The sequence below is a fragment of the Salvia splendens genome, chromosome 6 (assembly GCF_004379255.2).
Source record: "Salvia splendens isolate huo1 chromosome 6, SspV2, whole genome shotgun sequence".
Taxonomy (NCBI): Eukaryota; Viridiplantae; Streptophyta; class Magnoliopsida; order Lamiales; family Lamiaceae; genus Salvia; species Salvia splendens.
The window spans coordinates 12,527,701-12,547,405 of NC_056037.1; the positions used below are offsets into that span (position 1 = coordinate 12,527,701).

The following is a 19,705-nucleotide window of genomic DNA, read 5'->3' on the forward strand; positions in this document are numbered from 1 at the left end:
GGGCTTGGACAAGACTACGACCCTGCTGTGTGTGCAGTTACATCCAGATCAGATCCATGGAGCATTGGAGATGTTAGTGCCTTTCTTCTAAGCTTTGAATCAAGAATGGAGTCTACCAGAACACATTCTGTAAGCTCAGATGGATCTCATCCTTCACTCAATCTTGTCCAGCATCAATCTGTACAGAAAAGAGAGCAGCAAAGTTTTAATAATAGCAGATTCGAGTCTGGAGGTGGAAGAAGTTTTGGAGGAAGACACAGCAGAGGAGACAAAGGTGGAAGAAGTTATGGCAGAGGTAACAACAAAATCATCTGCCAATTGTGTGAGAAACCAGGCCACACTGCTGCAAAGTGCTGGCACAGGTTTGAGCACAACTTCACACCTCTACAAGTCCAGTTTAGAGGAAGTTCTTCACAGCAGCAGAATCAAGGATTCTTCAATCCATCAGCCAATCCAGTCCAGTCAGTGCCTAGATCTCCATCAGCTTCCTTCTTAGTTGGAACACCATCAGAATTCAGCTATGCTTCTAATCCTTCTTCAAGCTGGTATCCTGACTCGGGGGCAACACATCATGTCTCCTATGACTTAAGCAATCTCAACATAAGCACTGAGTACACAGGAGGTAAAAATCTCTTACTTGGAAATGGTAGTGCTGTTAATATTCATAACATTGGAGAAAGTGCTTTTAAATCTCACTCAACTAACTTTTCCAGACAACTTCACCTCAAAAATCTCTTGCATGTCCCTAACATAACCAAAAATTTTCTTAGTGTGTCTAAGTTTGCTCAAGATAACTCTGTTTTTTGAGTTTCACCCGAGTTTCTGTTTTGTCAAGGACCTGAGCACCAAGGAAATTGTGCTCAAAGGAACTCTTGAGAGAGGTCTATACCACTTCCTAGTGGATCATACCCCAATCAAGCGTGGCTCAGTCCCCTTTTCTTCTTCCAGACCGGAGAATCCAGCTGCTCATTCCCTGACCATGGGCACTTCACAGTCCCAGTGATGTTTCTAGTTCTTTTTCCTGCCCAGATTTGTCTATTTGGCACAGTAGACTAGGGCATCCCACTTTAGATGTAGTGAAAAGTGTTCTTAACAGGTGTAATATCTCATTTCAAGTAATGAAAACTCATACACTTTGCTATCCTTGTTGTGTATCTAAATCTCATAAATTGCATTTTCCTCAGTCTGTTTCACAACATAATTCAACCCTTGAGCTTGTGCATAGTGATCTTTGGGGGCCATCACCAGTAAAATCTAGGAATGGCTATTCATATTATGTGTCCTTCATAGATCATTACTCTAGATCCACCTGGCTTTATCTTCTTAAACACAAAAATGACTTGTTCACTGTTTTTAAACAATTTAAAGCCATGAGTGAAAACCTGTTGGGATCAAGAATTAAAATACTTCAATCTGACTGGGGAGGTGAGTTTCAAGGTCTAGTGCATTTTCTTAAAGAGTGTGGGATCATTCATCGAGTCTCTTGCCCATACACTCCACAATAAAATGGTCTAGCAGAAAGGAAACACAGACACATTGTTGAAACTGGGCTAGCTTTGTTAGCTTAGTCTTTTCTTCCTCAACGATTTTGGGAAGATGCTTTTGTCACTGCGGTTTACTTGATTAAACCTCATGCCATCTAAGGTCATTAATAATCTCTCTCCACATGAAAAGCTCTTTCTTAACAAACCTGACTATTCAGCCTTCAGAATTTTTGGTTGTCTGTGTTTTCCCCATACCAGGCCATATAACAAACACAAGCTTCCGTTTAGATCAGTTAGGGGAACCTTTTTAGGGTACAGCTTGTCTCACAGAGGCTATAAAGTATTCCTGCATGATGGGAAAATAATTGTCTCTAGGGATGTTGTTTTTGTAAATCTACTTTTCCCTTCCAGACTTCTGCTTCTGTCCCATCTTCTCCATCAGTCACACCGTGCCATCACTCTCTTTCTCTTCCCATACTTTCTTCTCATGTTCCAAATAGTCCATCACCGCCTACTTCACCTCCAGCTTCTTCCTCAATACCTTCCACTGATTCTACTGCCATCTCTCCTACTCAAGTTCAGCATCATCCACATACTCATTTTCATGATTCCCATGGATCTTCTCAAACTGATCCTGCCCCTGACCCTGCTCCACCCACCGCTTAAGTCACTCATCCGATGACCACCAGATCCAAGTCTGGTATCTTCAAGCCTAAGATATACACTCTTTTTGTGTCAACTCCTCCTTTGCCCAAATCTGCTTTCGAAGCCCTTCTAATTCCTGACTGGAAAGCTGCTATGTTGAGTGAATTTAATGCACTTCTTCACAATAAAACATGGATATTAACAACACTTCCTCCAGGGAAGAATCTTATTGGTTGCACTTGGATTTTTAAGCTTAAATTACATCTATCTGGTGCTATTGCAAGATACAAGGCTAGATTAGTTGCTCAGGGTTTCTCTCAACAACCTGGCTTTGATTTCAATGAAACTTTCAGTCCCGTTGTGAAACCTACTACTATCCGAATAATTCTCAGTCTAACCGTCTCACTTGGTTGGTCAGTCACTCATCTTGATGTGAATAATGCTTTCTTAAATGGTGAGCTCAAAGAAGATATATATATAAAACAGCCTATGGGTTTTGAACAAGGTGGACCTCATTTGGTATGTAAACTCAACAAGGCTATCTATGGTTTAAAACAAGCTTCTAGAGCTTGGTTCTTTACGGTGCATTCTATTCTCATTCATTTGGGATTCATCCAATCAAAGGCTGATGCTTCAATGTTCATCAGACAGAAGGGTGCAGACATTATCTACCTTTTAATCTATGTTGATGATATGCTCATCACAGGCACCTCTCAAGCCTCTATACAAAAAGTCATCTCTCAATTGAATTCATGATTTTCTTTAAAAGATCTTGGGGAGGTGAGTTTGTTTCTGGGAGTTGAAGTAGTGAAGACCATCAATGGAGGCCTTCACCTCTGTCAATCTAACTACATCAAAGATCTCTTAAAGAAAGCTAACATGACAGGTGCAAAAGGGTGTCCAACTCCAATGATCTCGAGTTCAGAGTTGAGCAAGCATTCTGGGGAACCCATATCTGATCCAAACTTTTACAGGGGCATAGTTGGAGCCTTGCAATATACTGCAATCACTAGGCCGAACATCAACTTTGCTATGAACAAAGTGAGTCAGTATATGGCAGAACCATTGGACACACATTGGAGGGCAGTTAAAAGGATCTTGAGATATCTCTCAGGAACTTTGGATCATGGAATTCAGATTAGGAAATCAACTGGAGACATTTCTGCCTTTTCAGACTCAGACTGGGCATCGGACTTGGATGATAGGAGGTCTACCACTGGTGTTTGTGCTTATCATGGAAGAGATCTTGTGTCATGGTGTGTGAAGAAGCAGACTGTGGTTGCTAGATCTAGCACAGAGGCTGAATACAGAAGTCTAGCTCAAGCGGCTGCAGAGGTGAGCTGGCTATCTTCAATGCTTGGTGAGTTGAAGATAAAGAAGAAGAGAAGTCCAATGATTTGGGTAGATAACATGAGTGCTATCGCTTTAGCATCGAACCCAGTGCTTCATGCAAGGACCAAACATATTGAGCTGGATATACATTTTGTCAGAGACAAAGTACTGGGTAAGGAAATTAAGTTGAGACATGTTCCTACGGCTGATCAGGTAGCAGACATTTTCACTAAGCCATTGAGTCATCAACCCTTCGTGAAGCTAAGAGAAAGGTTGGGTGTAGTGTCGTTAGCCTCGCTCGGGTTGAGGGGGTGTGTTAGAAGAGATGATCAGACGCCAAGGCTGGATCAAGCTACTGCTAATCAACTTGATCAGGCCACTGCATGTCGACGATCACATTGCATACTGCGGCTGGATCAAGCCGCTGCTAACCAAGTTGATCAAGCCGCTGCTAACCAAATTGATCAAGCCGCCACGTGCCGAGTTGATCAACAAGCCGCGATGCCTGATCTCATGTCACCTGACCGCCAAGCTGATCAAGCCGCAATATGTTGTCTCAAGCCACTGGACCGTCAAGCTGATCAAGCTGCAATGCGTTGTGCACGAGCCAAAGCAATCACAAACTCCACGAGAGCTAAAGCTGAGAATGAGACAAAGAAGAGTAAGGGGTGTGCTGCACAAAAGGAGTCAATGATCAACCTCGCACGCGTTGAAACCACGGACAAGCCAGTTAAGATGGAGGACCACATATGTACTTGGCGCGACGTGGTGTTGCGCGGTTTAAAGAGGAAACATATCTTGCAGAGTTTGTTAAAGTAGATTAGTACGATGTTCAGAGTTTGTTAAAGTAGATTAGTACAATGTTTTTAGATCGTTTGAATGGAGTATATATGTATCGCATCTGGTTACATTTTAAGTAATGAAAAATGCCAATTTGAGAGATATCTTTAAATATATCTATAGTGTGTGTGTTCATGGCTTCCGCAGTTTTCTTTCACACATCTCTATGTCAACTGACCAATCTAATCTTGGAAAATAAATCCAATTAATCAGCAATGATTTTCTTCTCCTCCCCGTTTTGCCGCCGCCACGACCTACTCTTTTGCCACCGTGTGACTTCCCCTAGAATAATCAAATAATTTTGGCTATATCATTTCGCTCGATCAAGCTAGATGGATTGGGTGTGTATTCACAAGTGTTTGTTGCGACTTCGTTCCTTTCCGTAAACGTCCTCAAATTTGGCAGCGAAGAAGCACAAAGTGTCAAAACTCAGTAGAGGAAAATAAACTGCTACGAAAACTGTGACATCCCTAACCCGAAATCTGCATTATTTTGCATATTAGCATACTTGATTATCTTTACATATGTATATTGTTATTTGTATTATAGAAATATTTAAGTGTGCTACAAAGGATATATTTAATTTTTTTAATCTGACTCAATATAGTCTAATGCTACAAATAGTCTTGATTCACGAGAGTTTTTAAAATAAATTCATACATACATATTTTGTACAATACAATACTAGTTATATACTCCATCACTATTATATGTATAAATACAATATTTATATGTGTATTTGGATAAATTAAAAGTTACAAGCATTGAAGGAATTGATATATGTATGTTACTTATCAAATAAGCATTTGCTCAAGTTTTTCTATAAAATTACACGTTTCTAGTTTTACTATTTTACGTGTTTTTCTTTTAAAATGGGTAAAGTGAGTCAACAAAGTTTTAACCGACATATATATAATAAGAGATTACACGGAGTACATTTTTGCATTGGAAAAATTAGGGAGAAAAGGAAAAACAGAGCTTGAGATGTGTATGGTGAAGAATAAAATTTTACATAGTGATAAGTGAAGAAATCACTCTCTCGGACTCAAGTAGAAGCGAAAGTGGTAGATTAGGAGACAAATTTGGGAGTTCGGCTAGATTATCTATCATATCGTATTCAGGTGTGTATAAATCACACTTTTAATTTATATGCGGTATATGATTAATTGTTTTGTGTTGACTTGGAGTTGACTTAAAGTGAATATTTGGATTCTATGATGTGAATCTAATTTAGTTTTGTGTTATTTCGAATTATTTTATGAAATGTGATATGAATAGATGTCTGGTGTAATGGATATGTTTTATATATTGTAAAGGAATTATTTGATGGAATATGATAGAAATATGTAATTGATGCAATGGGCATGGTTACGCATGATTTTGGGGTTTATTTGAATCATTGAATTAAAAAGGATCTATGACAATCTTGCCCTGGATCTGAAATCACAGTAGACATATCGGGACCTTCGGGTCAATCACAATGGGACCTCCGGGTCAAATCATATTGGGACCTTTGGGTCAATCATATTGGGACCTTCGGGTCAATCATATTGGCATATTGGAAATCCGGGACAGATACCAGGCTTGATTTGTCACAGAATAATAAACTGGACAGAGAGACATATGCATATAGATGTGAAATTATTGATGATTATTAATGGTTATTTGTATTGATTGGAGAATATGTTTTGTAATATGAAATTAAAGGTGAAATTTATATATGTTGGATTGTGGTTCATAAATATCAATGATATAAATAGATGTTGGTTTTTGAATGTATCTGATATGAGTGTTTTATTGGCCATATGGATTAATAGTTTAAAAGTTTTGGATTTATTTATTTTAATAATATACGTTAGAGGGATTAGGGTGTGACAAAAACACATGATTGTAGAATCGATTGGTTCATAAATTAATACTCCTTCCGTCCCTTTAAAACTTGCATATGTTTATTTCAAGAATGCCACACCTATATTGCTTTATTTTCTCCTCTCTTTCTTTAACTTAAAAATACCATTTTCTTAAATATCGTGTTCAAAAGAAATAGTATTCCCTCCGTACTACTACAAGTGATTGATATCTTTATTTTGGTTGTGTCACTACAACTAACTGATGTGCATTTTTAGCTAAAAATAAAACATCGAATCTCTCTTATTTTATTAACTTTCATACTTTAGTCTCTTTTTATTTCTTCTTTTTTATTCTCTCTATTTAACTCAATAAATACTACTATCATTTTCTCAAATTTTATGCCCAAAAGAAATTAATCACCTATAATGGAATGGAGAGAGTACATCTTTCCTAATTGGACGAATGAAGTAATAGAAATTTTATCGATCACCGTCGTCGACCCACAAAATTGAAGATATGAGCTCGACAATAGCTCTGGAACTAGAAAGCAGATTTCTGAAACGTAGATATCAAGACTTATGAGAGAGAAGATACTACCTCTGTTCCATAGAAATAGTCCACATTTTTTTTCGTTCATCCTATAGAAATAGTCTAATATATCTATTTATGACAACCTTTATCTCCTCCTCTTTTACTTTATTGTTAATGGCCTCCACCATCTATTATTCAATTTCAACTAATTTTTCTCCATTCTCTTTTTTTTACTTTATCAATTATGCATTTAAAACGCGTGCCAATATTAAATGACTTATTTATATGCAACGGGGATTATACGATAGAGTAGTAGGGAGAAGGTTACGTAGATTTAATAGTTCAAACCTAGATTCACTAGATATTATTTGGAATTGGCACATAGTCTATGAATGGGCCCAATTAATTTTTTAATTCAGTTCATCCAAGTGAATGAGTGATTAATTCAAGCATGATTTTCAAAATTCTGTGAAATATATTTCATATGTATTTACATATATTGCTACAGTATTTTAACCTGGTGGTTCGACTGATCAGAACAATTGATTCATTAATCGATGGCCTATCCCTTTTTTTACCAGTCTGGTTTTTAAAATAATGTGTATTATTGTGAATTCATATTCAGACATAGAGTAACTTCAAATTGACTAAAAGATGTGAAATAGTTTTATCAATTTATACAACTTCATAGCTCTTTATTAGAAGTAGAGACAACACATCTATTGTCATTTGTCAAGAAGTATATATGATTCTGTGTATTAACATCCTCTTTCGATTCATATCAGCATTAACACCACAACTATCTTCAGTAAGTTCAGAGCAGAAAGTAAACCTACCCAATCGCCAACATTCCATTTTGAAATAGTCAAATTAATTTAACTAATTAATTACAACATCCAATTCCCATATTGAAAAAAATCGAAAGTTCACAAAAGTGGCCGGGCACTATGTTGTTATTATGCATAAGGGCATTCCATATTATTATATAACAGCAAAAACCAATCTCCCAAATTCAATTGCCAAACAAATAATAATTTCCTGACTAGTACCCATATGTTTGTTAATCTACGTTATCTTTCCCTATTATTAAAGTCTTGGAACATAGGCAACACCTAAGCAACAAAGATCTTTGGGGGTTGTTCGACTAGTGTTATCACCCGTGCTATGTACGGGACATAAATTTTTTCAAATAATGAAGATAAATTTTAAGGTAAGTAGATTAAACAAAAGAGAAGGAAAATAATATAATGATATTTATAGTTAAGAAAATGTGTTAATTACACAAAGTATTAATAATTCTAAGAACAATTAAAAACATTATAAGCAATAACAAAAAGAGAAATGTGCTTCTCTCAACCCACTTTAAATGAAATATTTCATATTCAGCAAACGATTTTATATAGTTTTAATTTCTGATATGAGTGTAGTAAAAAAAAGACAAATAACAAAGAAAAATATGTGTGACTAAGGATCAAAGAATATGCATTAATTAAAATAAGATAATTAAGTAGAAATAAGAAATAATATAATTATATACACTTAAAATAAGTAATGTTAGGTTACAATCTAAGTAAAGTGTTTCCTATTCCACATGAAATTTTATACATTTTTATTTTGTGAGTCGAGTGTAGAAGAATAAAATAACACAGGAGATTAAGTGAAGATAAAAAAAAATACTAATGTTTTGCATGATTTAATTATAACTGAAGATAAAAGAGAGAAGAAATTGCATATTAGCAAAAAACATCTCCTAAATAAAAAATTAAATTAAAGAATTAATTTTGAAACTAATTAATAGTGTGTTGCACGTCTGTAGATAGGGGTGGGTCGATACGATATATCGTATCGAAAACGTTGTATCGTATATCATATCGAAAATATCGATATGAAAGAATTTCATATCGTTATCGTATCGAAAGTTTCGATATATCGAATTTCGATATATCGAACTTTCGATATGAAGGATATCTATATCGTTATCGTATCGATATTTCGATATATCGTACCGAAATTCGATATATCGAAAATATCGATATATATCGTATATTCGATATATATCGTATATTCGATATAAACGATATATCGTACCGAAATTCGATATATCGAAAATAGCGATATATATCGTATATTCGATATATATCGTATATTCGATATAAAACGATATATCGAAAATATCGATATATATCGTATATTCGATATAAAACGATATATCGCGATATAAGGAAATTCATATCGTTATCGTATCGAAAACTTACGATACGGTATCGTTTCGTATCGAAAATTACGATATATCGAAAATCCGATAATTTTTCGATATTTTTCAATACGATACGAGCGATATATCATTTTTCGATATTTTTCCCCAGCCCTATCTGTAGAGACACTGTCACTTAAAAAAAGTTATTGGAATAATGATACTCCCCCCGTCCCACAAAGTTTAGGCCATCTGCAACGCTGTCTCTTATCTGTCTCTTAACCGTCTCATCTCTACATTATTCATGGGCCCCACTGTACTTTTCATCCCATCTCTTAACTAAGAGACATCACCTGCAACCCTCCATCTTTTAACCGTCTCTAAACCATCGCATCCCTTAACTATTCATTCAATTTCATTTTTTTTTATTTTTTTTCAACAAATTCAATTAATAAAAAGCACACTTCATTAAATAAAATAAAAATACAACCTAAAATTAAAAAAAAACACATAATTAAAATCCTAAAAAAATAAAAATTACATAATTTAAAATACAATTTTATAAAAATTAAAAAAACTACTCCGCCGGCGAATCATCCCCCGAAGGCGGTGGCGGTGCACTCAAGCTACCTGGAGGCGGAATACCAATTTGTCTGGTCATATACTCAATTCCGGCAAAATGGGCTTGATATTGTGGAGGCGTCATGCGGGAAGTGCCCGCCATCGTGGCGGTCAAGTACATGGACAATAGGGTGTTCGAGCCCGAGCCCGCCTGGCTTGATTCGCCTCGGCCCCTCCTCCCTCTAGCCGCCTTGGTCCCTTGCGGCCGACGGCGCCCACGGGAGGAGCCCCCTGCATCGGTGGTCGTGCCCTCAACCTCTTGTGAGGTGCTACCTGACCCACCCTCACTAGACGAGTATTGGGCACCCGCCGTGTGCTTCGTGCGCTTCGAGCTCGAGCCCTGGCTGGACTGGACACCGCCGACCCCACCTTTCAACGTCTTTGACGGCCTCCCAAACATCGACATGTTTGAATTCTTTGCTGTTGTCGTCAAATAAGACTCGCAAAGCCGCTCTCATAATGTTGGCTCCACTGGCTCCGCTTTGGTATTGAAGATGCCGCAAAAATTTTTGACATCTCTGTCGACGCGGTCAAATGACTGCGGAGCATCTTTAAAGTGCGGCGGCGGGACCGAGCTGGCTTGTTCTCGTTGTAGGCGGCGGTGACCTTTTCCCTAAAACACTTGCTGGTTTGTTGATTCCCGACGATGGGACCGTACGAGACGCTGACCCAAGTGTTGAACAGAGTCATCGTGTCCGCCCGGCTGTATGGATGACGGCCTATATCCTACTCCTCCTCGGCCGCCTCCTCCTCTTCCGGATTGGGTTCATCCGGAAAATCCTCACTAATTTGGGATAATCCCTGCGATTGCCCATACCTCGGGGCGGAGGGATGAGAGTATGCATCCACATCAAAATAGGGTAGTTGGTACGCCGGCGGCGTCGACGAACCGGAACCGACAGCACCCAATACATTGTACATGCTCCCCCAGTTGTCAAACGCGTTCAAGTCATATCCGCCGGAGCCGCCCTCGTTTCCGTCACCAGACATTTTTTAGATGAAAATTGGAGAGGAAAGAGAGATGATTTGAGAAGAATAGATGTGTGTTTGTGTGTATAAAATGAGGATGAAAGATGAGTATTTATAGAGTAAAAAAAGAAAAAAAAAATACTATTGAAAACGGTAAAAAACGATAACATTACCGTTTATATTTTTAAAATTTTTTTAAATTAAAATCGAATTTTTTTTAAAAAATGATTTATTGCATCAGCGTGACGACGCCCACTCGCGGGCCGGCGAATGGGTGTCACGCCTAGCGCCAGTGCGGGCGCGTGGCGAGCTGGCGCGCCAGCTGTCTTTCCGGGACGAGACACCCACCGAGACGAGACCGAGACGCATCCATGCAACATCGTCTCGCAGCCGTCTTATCTCTCCGAGACGAGATAGAGACCGCAACGAGACGCGTTGCGGATGTTCTTATCTCATTATATTATTTTCATCTGTCCCATAAAGTTTGTTTCAATTAGAATCTTTCTAAAAATAGACATTAAATACACCTCAATCTCTTCAATGTGGAACCCTTATTACACTACACACCTCCATTTAATACAAAGTCAAATAATTTTTGAAAATTCGCGTTAGGTCAAACTGAGACAAACTTTGTGGGATGGAAGGAGTAATATTATTCTATTTTTATCAGTCTTCATCATCTTCTTCCTTAAATTTAAGAATTTTCAATTTTCAGCCCATTTTATTGTGTTTGTTTACGACTATAGAATGAATAATCTTCAATTAAATAGTGAAATTAGTCCAACTCATTAATTGCATAAGTGGCCAAAATTTCAGCCCAATTTCATTCTATTCCCTTTCAAATGATCCCTAACCCTAGAGAAAAGGAAAGCAGGTGACGCCATCTTCCATCTCCTCTCCTTCCACCGACAATTCCTCCAGCCGGCACCACCAGGTCGCCGTCAAATCACGCTGGCGCCTTCTCTCGCTTTCTCGGCGAAATGTCGCTGACACCGGCACCCTCTTTTCTCTTTCTCTTTCTCTCTAAATTTTTTTTGCGCGTTGCAAGTCTGCAACCCCTCCCCTCTGCACTCGTCACCGCCGGCGACCGTCACCTCTGTCGCTAGTCTGCCACTCAATTTTGTTCCGCGCGCTGCAAACACCCTCCTTCCTTTACAAAAAAGAAAAAAAAATCCATCTTCATGCCCCAACCTCCCAACATCAAAATTGCTGAAATAAAAGGTTAGATTCACTCATTGTATCAAAATTGGTTAAATTGGACGTTATTTGTCCTAAGTTAGAGACTGTAATTGGATGTTTTCTCTTCGCGGTGGCAGGACCGCGCCGGCATCTCTCTCGTCGCCTCACCCGGAGCTGTCGTCGGAATCCAAGCAGAACCACACCTGCTATACTCCAAGTCTGCAATCACAAAATCACAAAATCAGTCCACGAAATGCAGATTGTAGTGCATCTATCTAAAAATGTTTTAAATCTTCGTTAAGAAGTTTGTATTTGATTAGATCAATTTTTATCTAATTATTTTTTACATAGACAGTACAGTATCTCATTTTCCCTCCAAAGGGCATTAAAGTCTTTTCATCAAATTGACATGGTGATAATGATAATAGTAGTAGTAGTAGATGATGATGATTAAGTCATCTTCATTTAATTTAACACTTTTTAGAATTTGATTGATTACATAAAGCTGGCTATTTTCTTAACAATTATAAATAGCTTATCAGTATGTCTTTTAAGCATCTAAGTAGATTCGAGAAATTCAACTCATAACCATAATTCAACAAAGTCGAATACAGCTACGACACCACCAATTAGGATATGGGGAGCAAAATTTGTAGTAGTAATAAAAAAACAAGTCATTGTAATCCCAATCAGCTCACAAAGATTATATATATATATATATATATATATATATATAGGGATGTATTCATTTCCTTTTCCTATATTTCCTCCTTTTTCCTTCTTAATATCAGCCATTAGATTAGAGAAATGGACGGTCAAGATCAACATTGGGTAATTAATCCCGTGTTGCATTATTTGTCCTATTTTGTGCATTATGAGGGTACAATAGTAATCTAATAATGGCTGGAAACCGCTACGAATAATGCATCACATGGTCACGAGTAATGCATATAAATAATTATATAATGCACAATATGTGAACTGCAATGCATACGAATAAGATGTACCATGTTATGATGTTTGGACACACGTTTCTTGTTTCCCCTAAGGGTTTAATAAGCTTAGGGGCTAGGGTATAGTACGTAGACACGTATGTAATCTTCACATGGTAACGAGTAATGGATATAATTGACTATATAATGCACAATTTGTGAACTGCAATGCATACGAATAAGATGTACCATGTTATGATGTTTGACACACGTTTCTTGTTTCCCCTAAGGGTGTAATAAGCTTAGGGGCTAGGGTATAGTACGTACGCATTAATAACAAATTATAAAACGATACGAATAATTCACCAAATTGTCACGAGTAATGGATGTTATTAACTATATAATGCACAATATGTGAACTGCAATGCATACGAATAAGATGTACCATGTTATGATGTTTGACACACGTTTCTTGTTTCCCCTAAGGGTTTAATAAGCTTAGGGGCTAGGGTATAGTACGTAGACATTACTAAATGCACGTATGTAATCTTCAATCCGTTGATTAACCCATATACACAATACCTCTAATAATGCATAATATACTGAGATAATGACAATTAACAGCTACATAATGCACTACCTAAACCAAATAATGCACATACGTATATTCCAATAACAACAATTTGTTAGTAATGTCTACGTACTATACCCTAGCCCCTAAGCTTATTAAACCCTTAGGGGAAACAAGAAACGTGTGTCAAACATCATAACATGGTACATCTTATTCGTATGCATTGCAGTTCACATAATGTAACATCCATTACTCGTGACAATTTGGTGAATTATTCGTATCGTTTTATAATTTGTTATTAATGCGTACGTACTATACCCTAGCCCCTAAGCTTATTAAACCCTTAGGGGAAACAAGAAAATGTGTGTCAAACATCATAACACATTACATCTTGTTCGTATGCATTGCAGTTCACAAATTGTGCATTATATAGTCAATTATATCCATTACTCGTTACCATGTGAAGATTACATACGTGTCTACGTACTATACCCTAGCCCCTAAGCTTATTAAACCCTTAGGGGAAACAAGAAACGTGTGTCCAAACATCATAACATGGTACATCTTATTCGTATGCATTGCAGTTCACATATTGTGCATTATATAGTCAATTATATGCATTACTCGTGACCATGTGGTGCATAATTCGCAGATACCAAAATGTGGCAGTTACTTTTCCGTCAAATGACAATAATAACCCTGTAATGCATACAACCACCTTCTATAATGCAACACGGAACCAGTTTTATAGAATCAATCTGATCCGTTGATGCCTTAGATCTAACGCGTAATATTAAGAAGGAAAAATGATCTAAGATGTGAAAAGGAGAATAACGCTCCCCTATATATATATATTGGATTACCAGCTTATAATAAAATGGCAGACACCTATATATGCCGTGTAACACACACTTACCCCCTGGAATTACGTCTATTCATAAAGAAAAACAGCCTTCATTTTTCAAGAGGAAGAGTCGTGTTTGCAATTATATAATAGGAGTAGTAAGATTTTATAGTTATTTAGTATAATTCCTTAACACGTTCAAAATTTATTATCAAATTTAGTATAATTCCTTAACACGTTCAAAATTTATTATCAAAATTAGAGTGGCGCAGCGGAAGCGTGGTGGGCCCATAATCCATAGGTCGCCGGATTGAAACCTGGCTTTTATTGATCAAAATTAGAGTGGCGCAGCAAAAGCATGGTGGGCCCATAATCGAAAAAAAATTTGATTTTGGTTTAGTGTAAACTAAAGATAGGTATTTTTACTCAAAAATAAAAATTGATCTGGTTTTTGAGTTCTATTGGAACTAATTATTTATGTCATTTTAGATTAGATGATGTTCGGTTGACAAGATATAATCTAGGATTGAGTTGTGAGATTATTTTAGTCATAGAGGGTTAGCTATGACTAATTATCCATGATTATTCATTTTTGATTAAGTTGTGAGATTGAATCTCATGAACCAAATACACTATAAATTTAATCTCGGATACAGTCTTACAAATCCAACACCTCCCTTAGAGCATCCGCAATGGCGGACTTCCGCGCGAAATTCCCACGGACGTCCCGGAATTCCGCCGCGGACGTCCGCCATTAGGCGTGCCCGCCACGGATACGGAATTGGGCTGAGGACGTCGTAGGCCTGCGGCGTTAAGCGGAATTCCGCGGGGACGCCCGCCATTGCGTTGACCCCGCGGAATTCCGCTTTATTTGGTTTTTTTGTACGCATGGGGATTCCCCATGACGACGTCGATCGAGTCTGTGCATTTGCCGACATGCGCCAAAAACAAGCACACGTTCGACTCTAGAACGATATTATTGAAGAAGTGTGGCAGCGTATGGGTCGTCGTTGATGTAGGTTTTAATTATTGAAATGTATTTTTTTTTTCATTTGGTGAAATGTACTTTTCTTATTTTAATGGAATTTTTTCCTTATTTTCGTCGAAATTTTAATTACGTAAATTGTTTACTTCCGGAAATTGTTTAATTTGTGAATTTCTGATTTTTTTTTTAATGTGAGAATTCCGTCGGGAATTCCACGGGCGAATTCCGCCACTGTGCAGTGGGAAGTCCGTATGACGTGGCAGTGGGAAGTTCTTAAAATGTGGTAGGAGGTGTTTTTGAAAATTCAGCCGGGACATCCTCACCACCGTGGATGCCCTTAGTGTACTATTGGAGATACTCTTGGAGCCTCGTAAGCACATTAATGATTAATTATTCACTATTTATTCAAAAATAAATTGCCAGATTCAAACAGGCTGGAACTGGTGTAGGTTATTCAATGGATGATACTCATTTGGTGTAGGTTTGAATCCTTCCTTCCGCCGACCCGTAAAGTTTGCTGTTTCTCCCTCACGTATCTCCATTCCCATTCCCATTCCCATTCCCAATCCCAACCCTATATTATGTGGCGACACGTTTGCGTCTTTCCTCTTTTCTATTTATGGTTATCCAACCACGTCTCCATTATTCTTTTTCTACTTTCTAAACGTGATTTACATTCTAATTCAACCCACATTTATTTACTCGCCCCTCTTCTTTTTTTTTTATGAAAATATAAAAATCGGAAATTTATTTACGGGAAAAAAATATTAATTGGGCTGTTTTAGATGGGGGGCTATAAATTGCGTCGGTCCAACGAGGCATAAACAACTCAACAAACCATACGCATATTGTATTGTATTATTGTATCCAACGTTATTCAGCCATCTCTCTCTCTCTCTCTCTCTCTCTCTCGAATTATTGATTCATCAATGGCGTTCAACAGAATGATCCCTCAGCGCCTCTTCGCTGTGTCGAGGATGACGAACACGGCGCTCACCAATTGCCGCACTTCCTTACCTCGCACCGCCGTTAAATCGGCTGCTCTGAGTCATCAGACGTCTCCCGCCCCCGATCCCGGAGATGACGGTATATTCCGGCGATATCTCCACCGCCAATCGGCGACTTCGGCGGCACGGTTCCTCCCGACCGGCGGGAAGCTTCTGGAGAAGCTCCGCGAGATGGACATTTCCAGAGAAAGGATCAGGCTCGACGGCCTCCGCCCGCCGCAGACGACGGAGGAGTCGCGGGAGGATTGTATGACGGTGATGGACGCGAGGAAGATTCTCAGGCTGTCGCAGCTTGAAACGGTGAAGTCGAAATTGAGGCAGATGGACAAGGATTGCGTGTCGCATCCGGAATTTCTGGAGATTTGTGCCAAGGCGTGCTCGAGTCCGGAATTAGGACACGAATTCGCGAAAATACTCGATGAATCTGGGAGCGTGATTGTCATCGGAAGCGTCGTGTTCCTCAGGCCTGAGCAGGTTGGCGCTCCCTCTCTCTCTCAATCTCTAATTTTGTTTTCAATTTGTGCATAGTAATTGAGAAAGGATTATGGTATATTTATGAGTTTATCATAGATTAGAGCAGTAGAATCAGGTCAGAAGTCGAAATGTGCCGGTAGATGCTTCTGATTTACTCATTCATTCTTTAGCCTAAGTTTTGATCTGGAGACTACCGAGAACTGATTAGCTTTTTTCGTTGTGTGCTGGTTTTCCATGTCTTCTTCCACAGGAAATCGAAACAATGTTTTCGCACAAAACATGGTGGTGACTTTTATTAGAGAGTGGATCTCTCTGATCATGGAAGAATATATTCAAAGAGCATCACCCCTCTTGAAAATAAATATATTGGCTTTCGCCAGAAAAAAAAGAAAAAAAAAGTCTATGGATTGATAAGTTTGTATTGAGGGATTGATTTTTTCATTGCGTGAGAGGTCTTGATTTGAAAATTTTGGTGGAGTTAAAGGAAGGGGGTGAAAACGACTTCCCATTATTGTGGAGGAGTTTTGATTTTCTATTCATTTTGTTTTCCCCTCTAGAATTGTTACTAGTCCTTTTCAAGAAATGAAAACTCTTTAGAATTAGAGGTGAACAGGGTGATGTATATTCCCTATACTCAAGTTGATGTGATGCCAAAATTCTTGTCAAAAATTAGGATGGGAAACAGGGGGGGGGGGTCTTATGTTAAATCTTGTGTTTGATTCAAAGGCAAATCTGAACTCAAAAGGATCATAGCAGTAAAACAAATGCTTGTACAATTGTGTTTTGCTACAGGTGGTCAAAGCAATCCAAGGACTAATGCCTCTAGCCCCAAAACCGGACGATCCAAGAATGAAGGAGCTGGAAGAACTGGAGAAGCAGAAGGCAGTGATCGATAGGAAAGCAGAGTTGTATGTTCGTAGGGAGCTCTGGGTCGGGTTAGGCTACCTTGTTGTTCAGACAGCGGCCTTCATGCGCCTAACGTTCTGGGAACTGTCGTGGGATGTGATGGAGCCAATCTGTTTCTATGTGACGTCGATGTATTTCATGGGAGGGTATGCCTTCTTCCTGAGAACGTCGAAAGAGCCCTCATTCGAGGGGTTCTTCCAGAGCAGGTTTGGCGCCAAGCAGAAACGCCTCTTCAAGTCGCTGAATTTTAATGTGGAGAGGTATGATGAGCTGAAGAAAGCTTGTGATCCGCAGTCCACGGAAACGGCTGCAGCCCTTTCCTTTGCGACTCCAACCCATAGGGGTTGATCGATGAATCTTGTTTTAAATCCAAGGAAAATGAGATCAGATACAAATGGTTTAAATCTTTAAATCACAAAAACATACCTAAAATTTTTGCTTCTTTTATTATTTACGGCACCCACTTATGTAACCATGGATTTGTAGATTAGATTCATTAAATTTGTTTGTAGGAATTGAGCGAAATCAATGATTAACAGAAATCTGCTTCTTTCAATCGTTCTGAGTCCGAGTAGGTTGTTTGGGGCGGGTGAATGCAGTATGTATTTTAATTTTTTAGTTGATAGTAATACATGATTTTTATAAATGTAAAATTTTTAAAATTATTTCGATTTGTTTGATTGTAACGGAAAATCCAAAAAAATTACTCCTTGCAGCATAGGTAATGAGAGTCACATAAGTAATGTATTTATTTATATTAAGAATAGTGTTGAATAAATTTGTAGCGCAGTTGGTTTCTCTTGGCCATGACCAGTAATTGGCGAGGGTGCGAATCCCCCAGCAAAGTCAACCCTGCACTCTTTTCTACGTCTTTTACAGTTAGAAAAATAATACTTTAGTTTCTTACATTTGTATTTTTCTTATTTAATTTCCCTTATGTTCTTATTTTCCCTTTTGTTCTTATTTACAGTTAGAAAAATTATACAATAAGAAAAAATTATACTTTAGTATATATGTTTGAGAGTCTGATTCTCAAAATAAGAACAATTACGAAATTTTTTCTTCCATTTTACATTAATTTCTCTATTTTCTATTTTATGTGCTCTTATTTATACTATCACTTTTTTGTTCAACATTTTTATATTGATATGATTTAGAATCCAATTCAAGTCTTTCTTTCTTTCAATAATTTATGTTTTATTTTATTTATTTTTAAAACTCTCTTTTTTGACAATGTATTTTTTTTTCTGTTGGCGTTCCATCTATCAACAATCACCTTACTCATATCTCTATCTTTTGCAATTGATTCTCTAATTCGTCGGCACAACAAAATATCGCAGTACTAAGAACGTTGGTTTGGACCCCACCATTAAAATTCTGCATCCGCCACGGTGTATTATATGGTGAAAATGTTTATAAAAATAAAAATAAAATAATTTTGAGGGACCAAAATGTTAAAGGGGCTGGGACTAAGAGCATCCACAGCCGTGCTCTTGCCAGTGGCACGGTTGTGGGTCCGGACCCACTTTTTCTGCCTGCTCTCTGGCAAGAGCACAACACCCACAGTTGTGCTCTTCCGCAAGGACGATCACAATTAATTTAAAATTCAATTAAACAAAAACATTTCTATAATACTAAAATTCATTAAAAAAACCTAAAAAATATTACAAATGACAAATAAAATAAAAACGACATAATTAAAATCCTAAAAATTAAAAATTACATAATTAAAATACTAAAAATTAAAAAAACCACTACTCGTTGTCGAATTTCGCCCACATGTGTTTGATTAGGTCTTCTTGTAGCTGAATGTGGGTTCGGGTATCGCGCATTGTGTGCCTTGTCTCGGTCCTCTGACCAACCTTCGTATGCTCACCTCGGCGTGGGGGAGACCTCGATGTTGAGCTTCCGGCTTCATCCTCGTCGTAGAAGCTAGCCGCCCTCGGCCCTTCGTCGACTATAATCATGTTGTGTAAGATAATACATGTGAACATGAATGAGGGAAGATTTGATGTGATAAATGGATGATGAATGTGTGTATTTATAGATGATTTTGGGGAAAAAAAATAAAAAAATTCAGAAAAGCGGGCAAAAAAATGGCCATATTTTTGGGATTTGGAAAATATTTTTTATTTTATTTTTTATCATTATTTAAAATTAAATAACGAAGTTTAAATAAAAAAATATATTCAAAGGAAACGGCTATGCCGTTGCCCAATCGCGTGCCGCCACGTCGCCTGCTCGATGCAATGGTAATATTAATACTATATGCTTTATCAATCATTTAGAGCATGCACAACGGTGGGCACCGGCCCCGCGTCCGTCCGTGCCAACGGCAAG

The 19,705-nt window shown here is 38.0% G+C and overlaps 1 protein-coding gene across 1 annotated transcript; it reads left to right on the forward strand.

The window, feature by feature from the left end:
- Positions 1-15,806: 15,806 nt before the first annotated feature.
- Positions 15,807-18,030, forward strand: LOC121809863 (calcium uniporter protein 2, mitochondrial). Its single transcript, XM_042210691.1, has 2 exons — positions 15,807-16,459; positions 17,252-18,030. Exons 1-2 carry the CDS (start codon positions 15,908-15,910, stop codon positions 17,711-17,713), a joined length of 1,014 nt encoding a protein of 337 aa, XP_042066625.1. The 5' UTR covers positions 15,807-15,907; the 3' UTR covers positions 17,714-18,030.
- The last annotated feature ends 1,675 nt before the right edge of the window (positions 18,031-19,705 follow it).

Coding starts and splice junctions, on each gene's coding strand:
- LOC121809863 (XM_042210691.1), top strand. CDS start 15,908: ATGGCGTTCAACAGAATGATCCCTCAGCGCCTCTTCGCTGTGTCGAGG. Junction 16,460..17,251: donor TGTTCCTCAGGCCTGAGCAG/GTTGGCGCTCCC, acceptor GTTTTGCTACAG/GTGGTCAAAGCAATCCAAGG.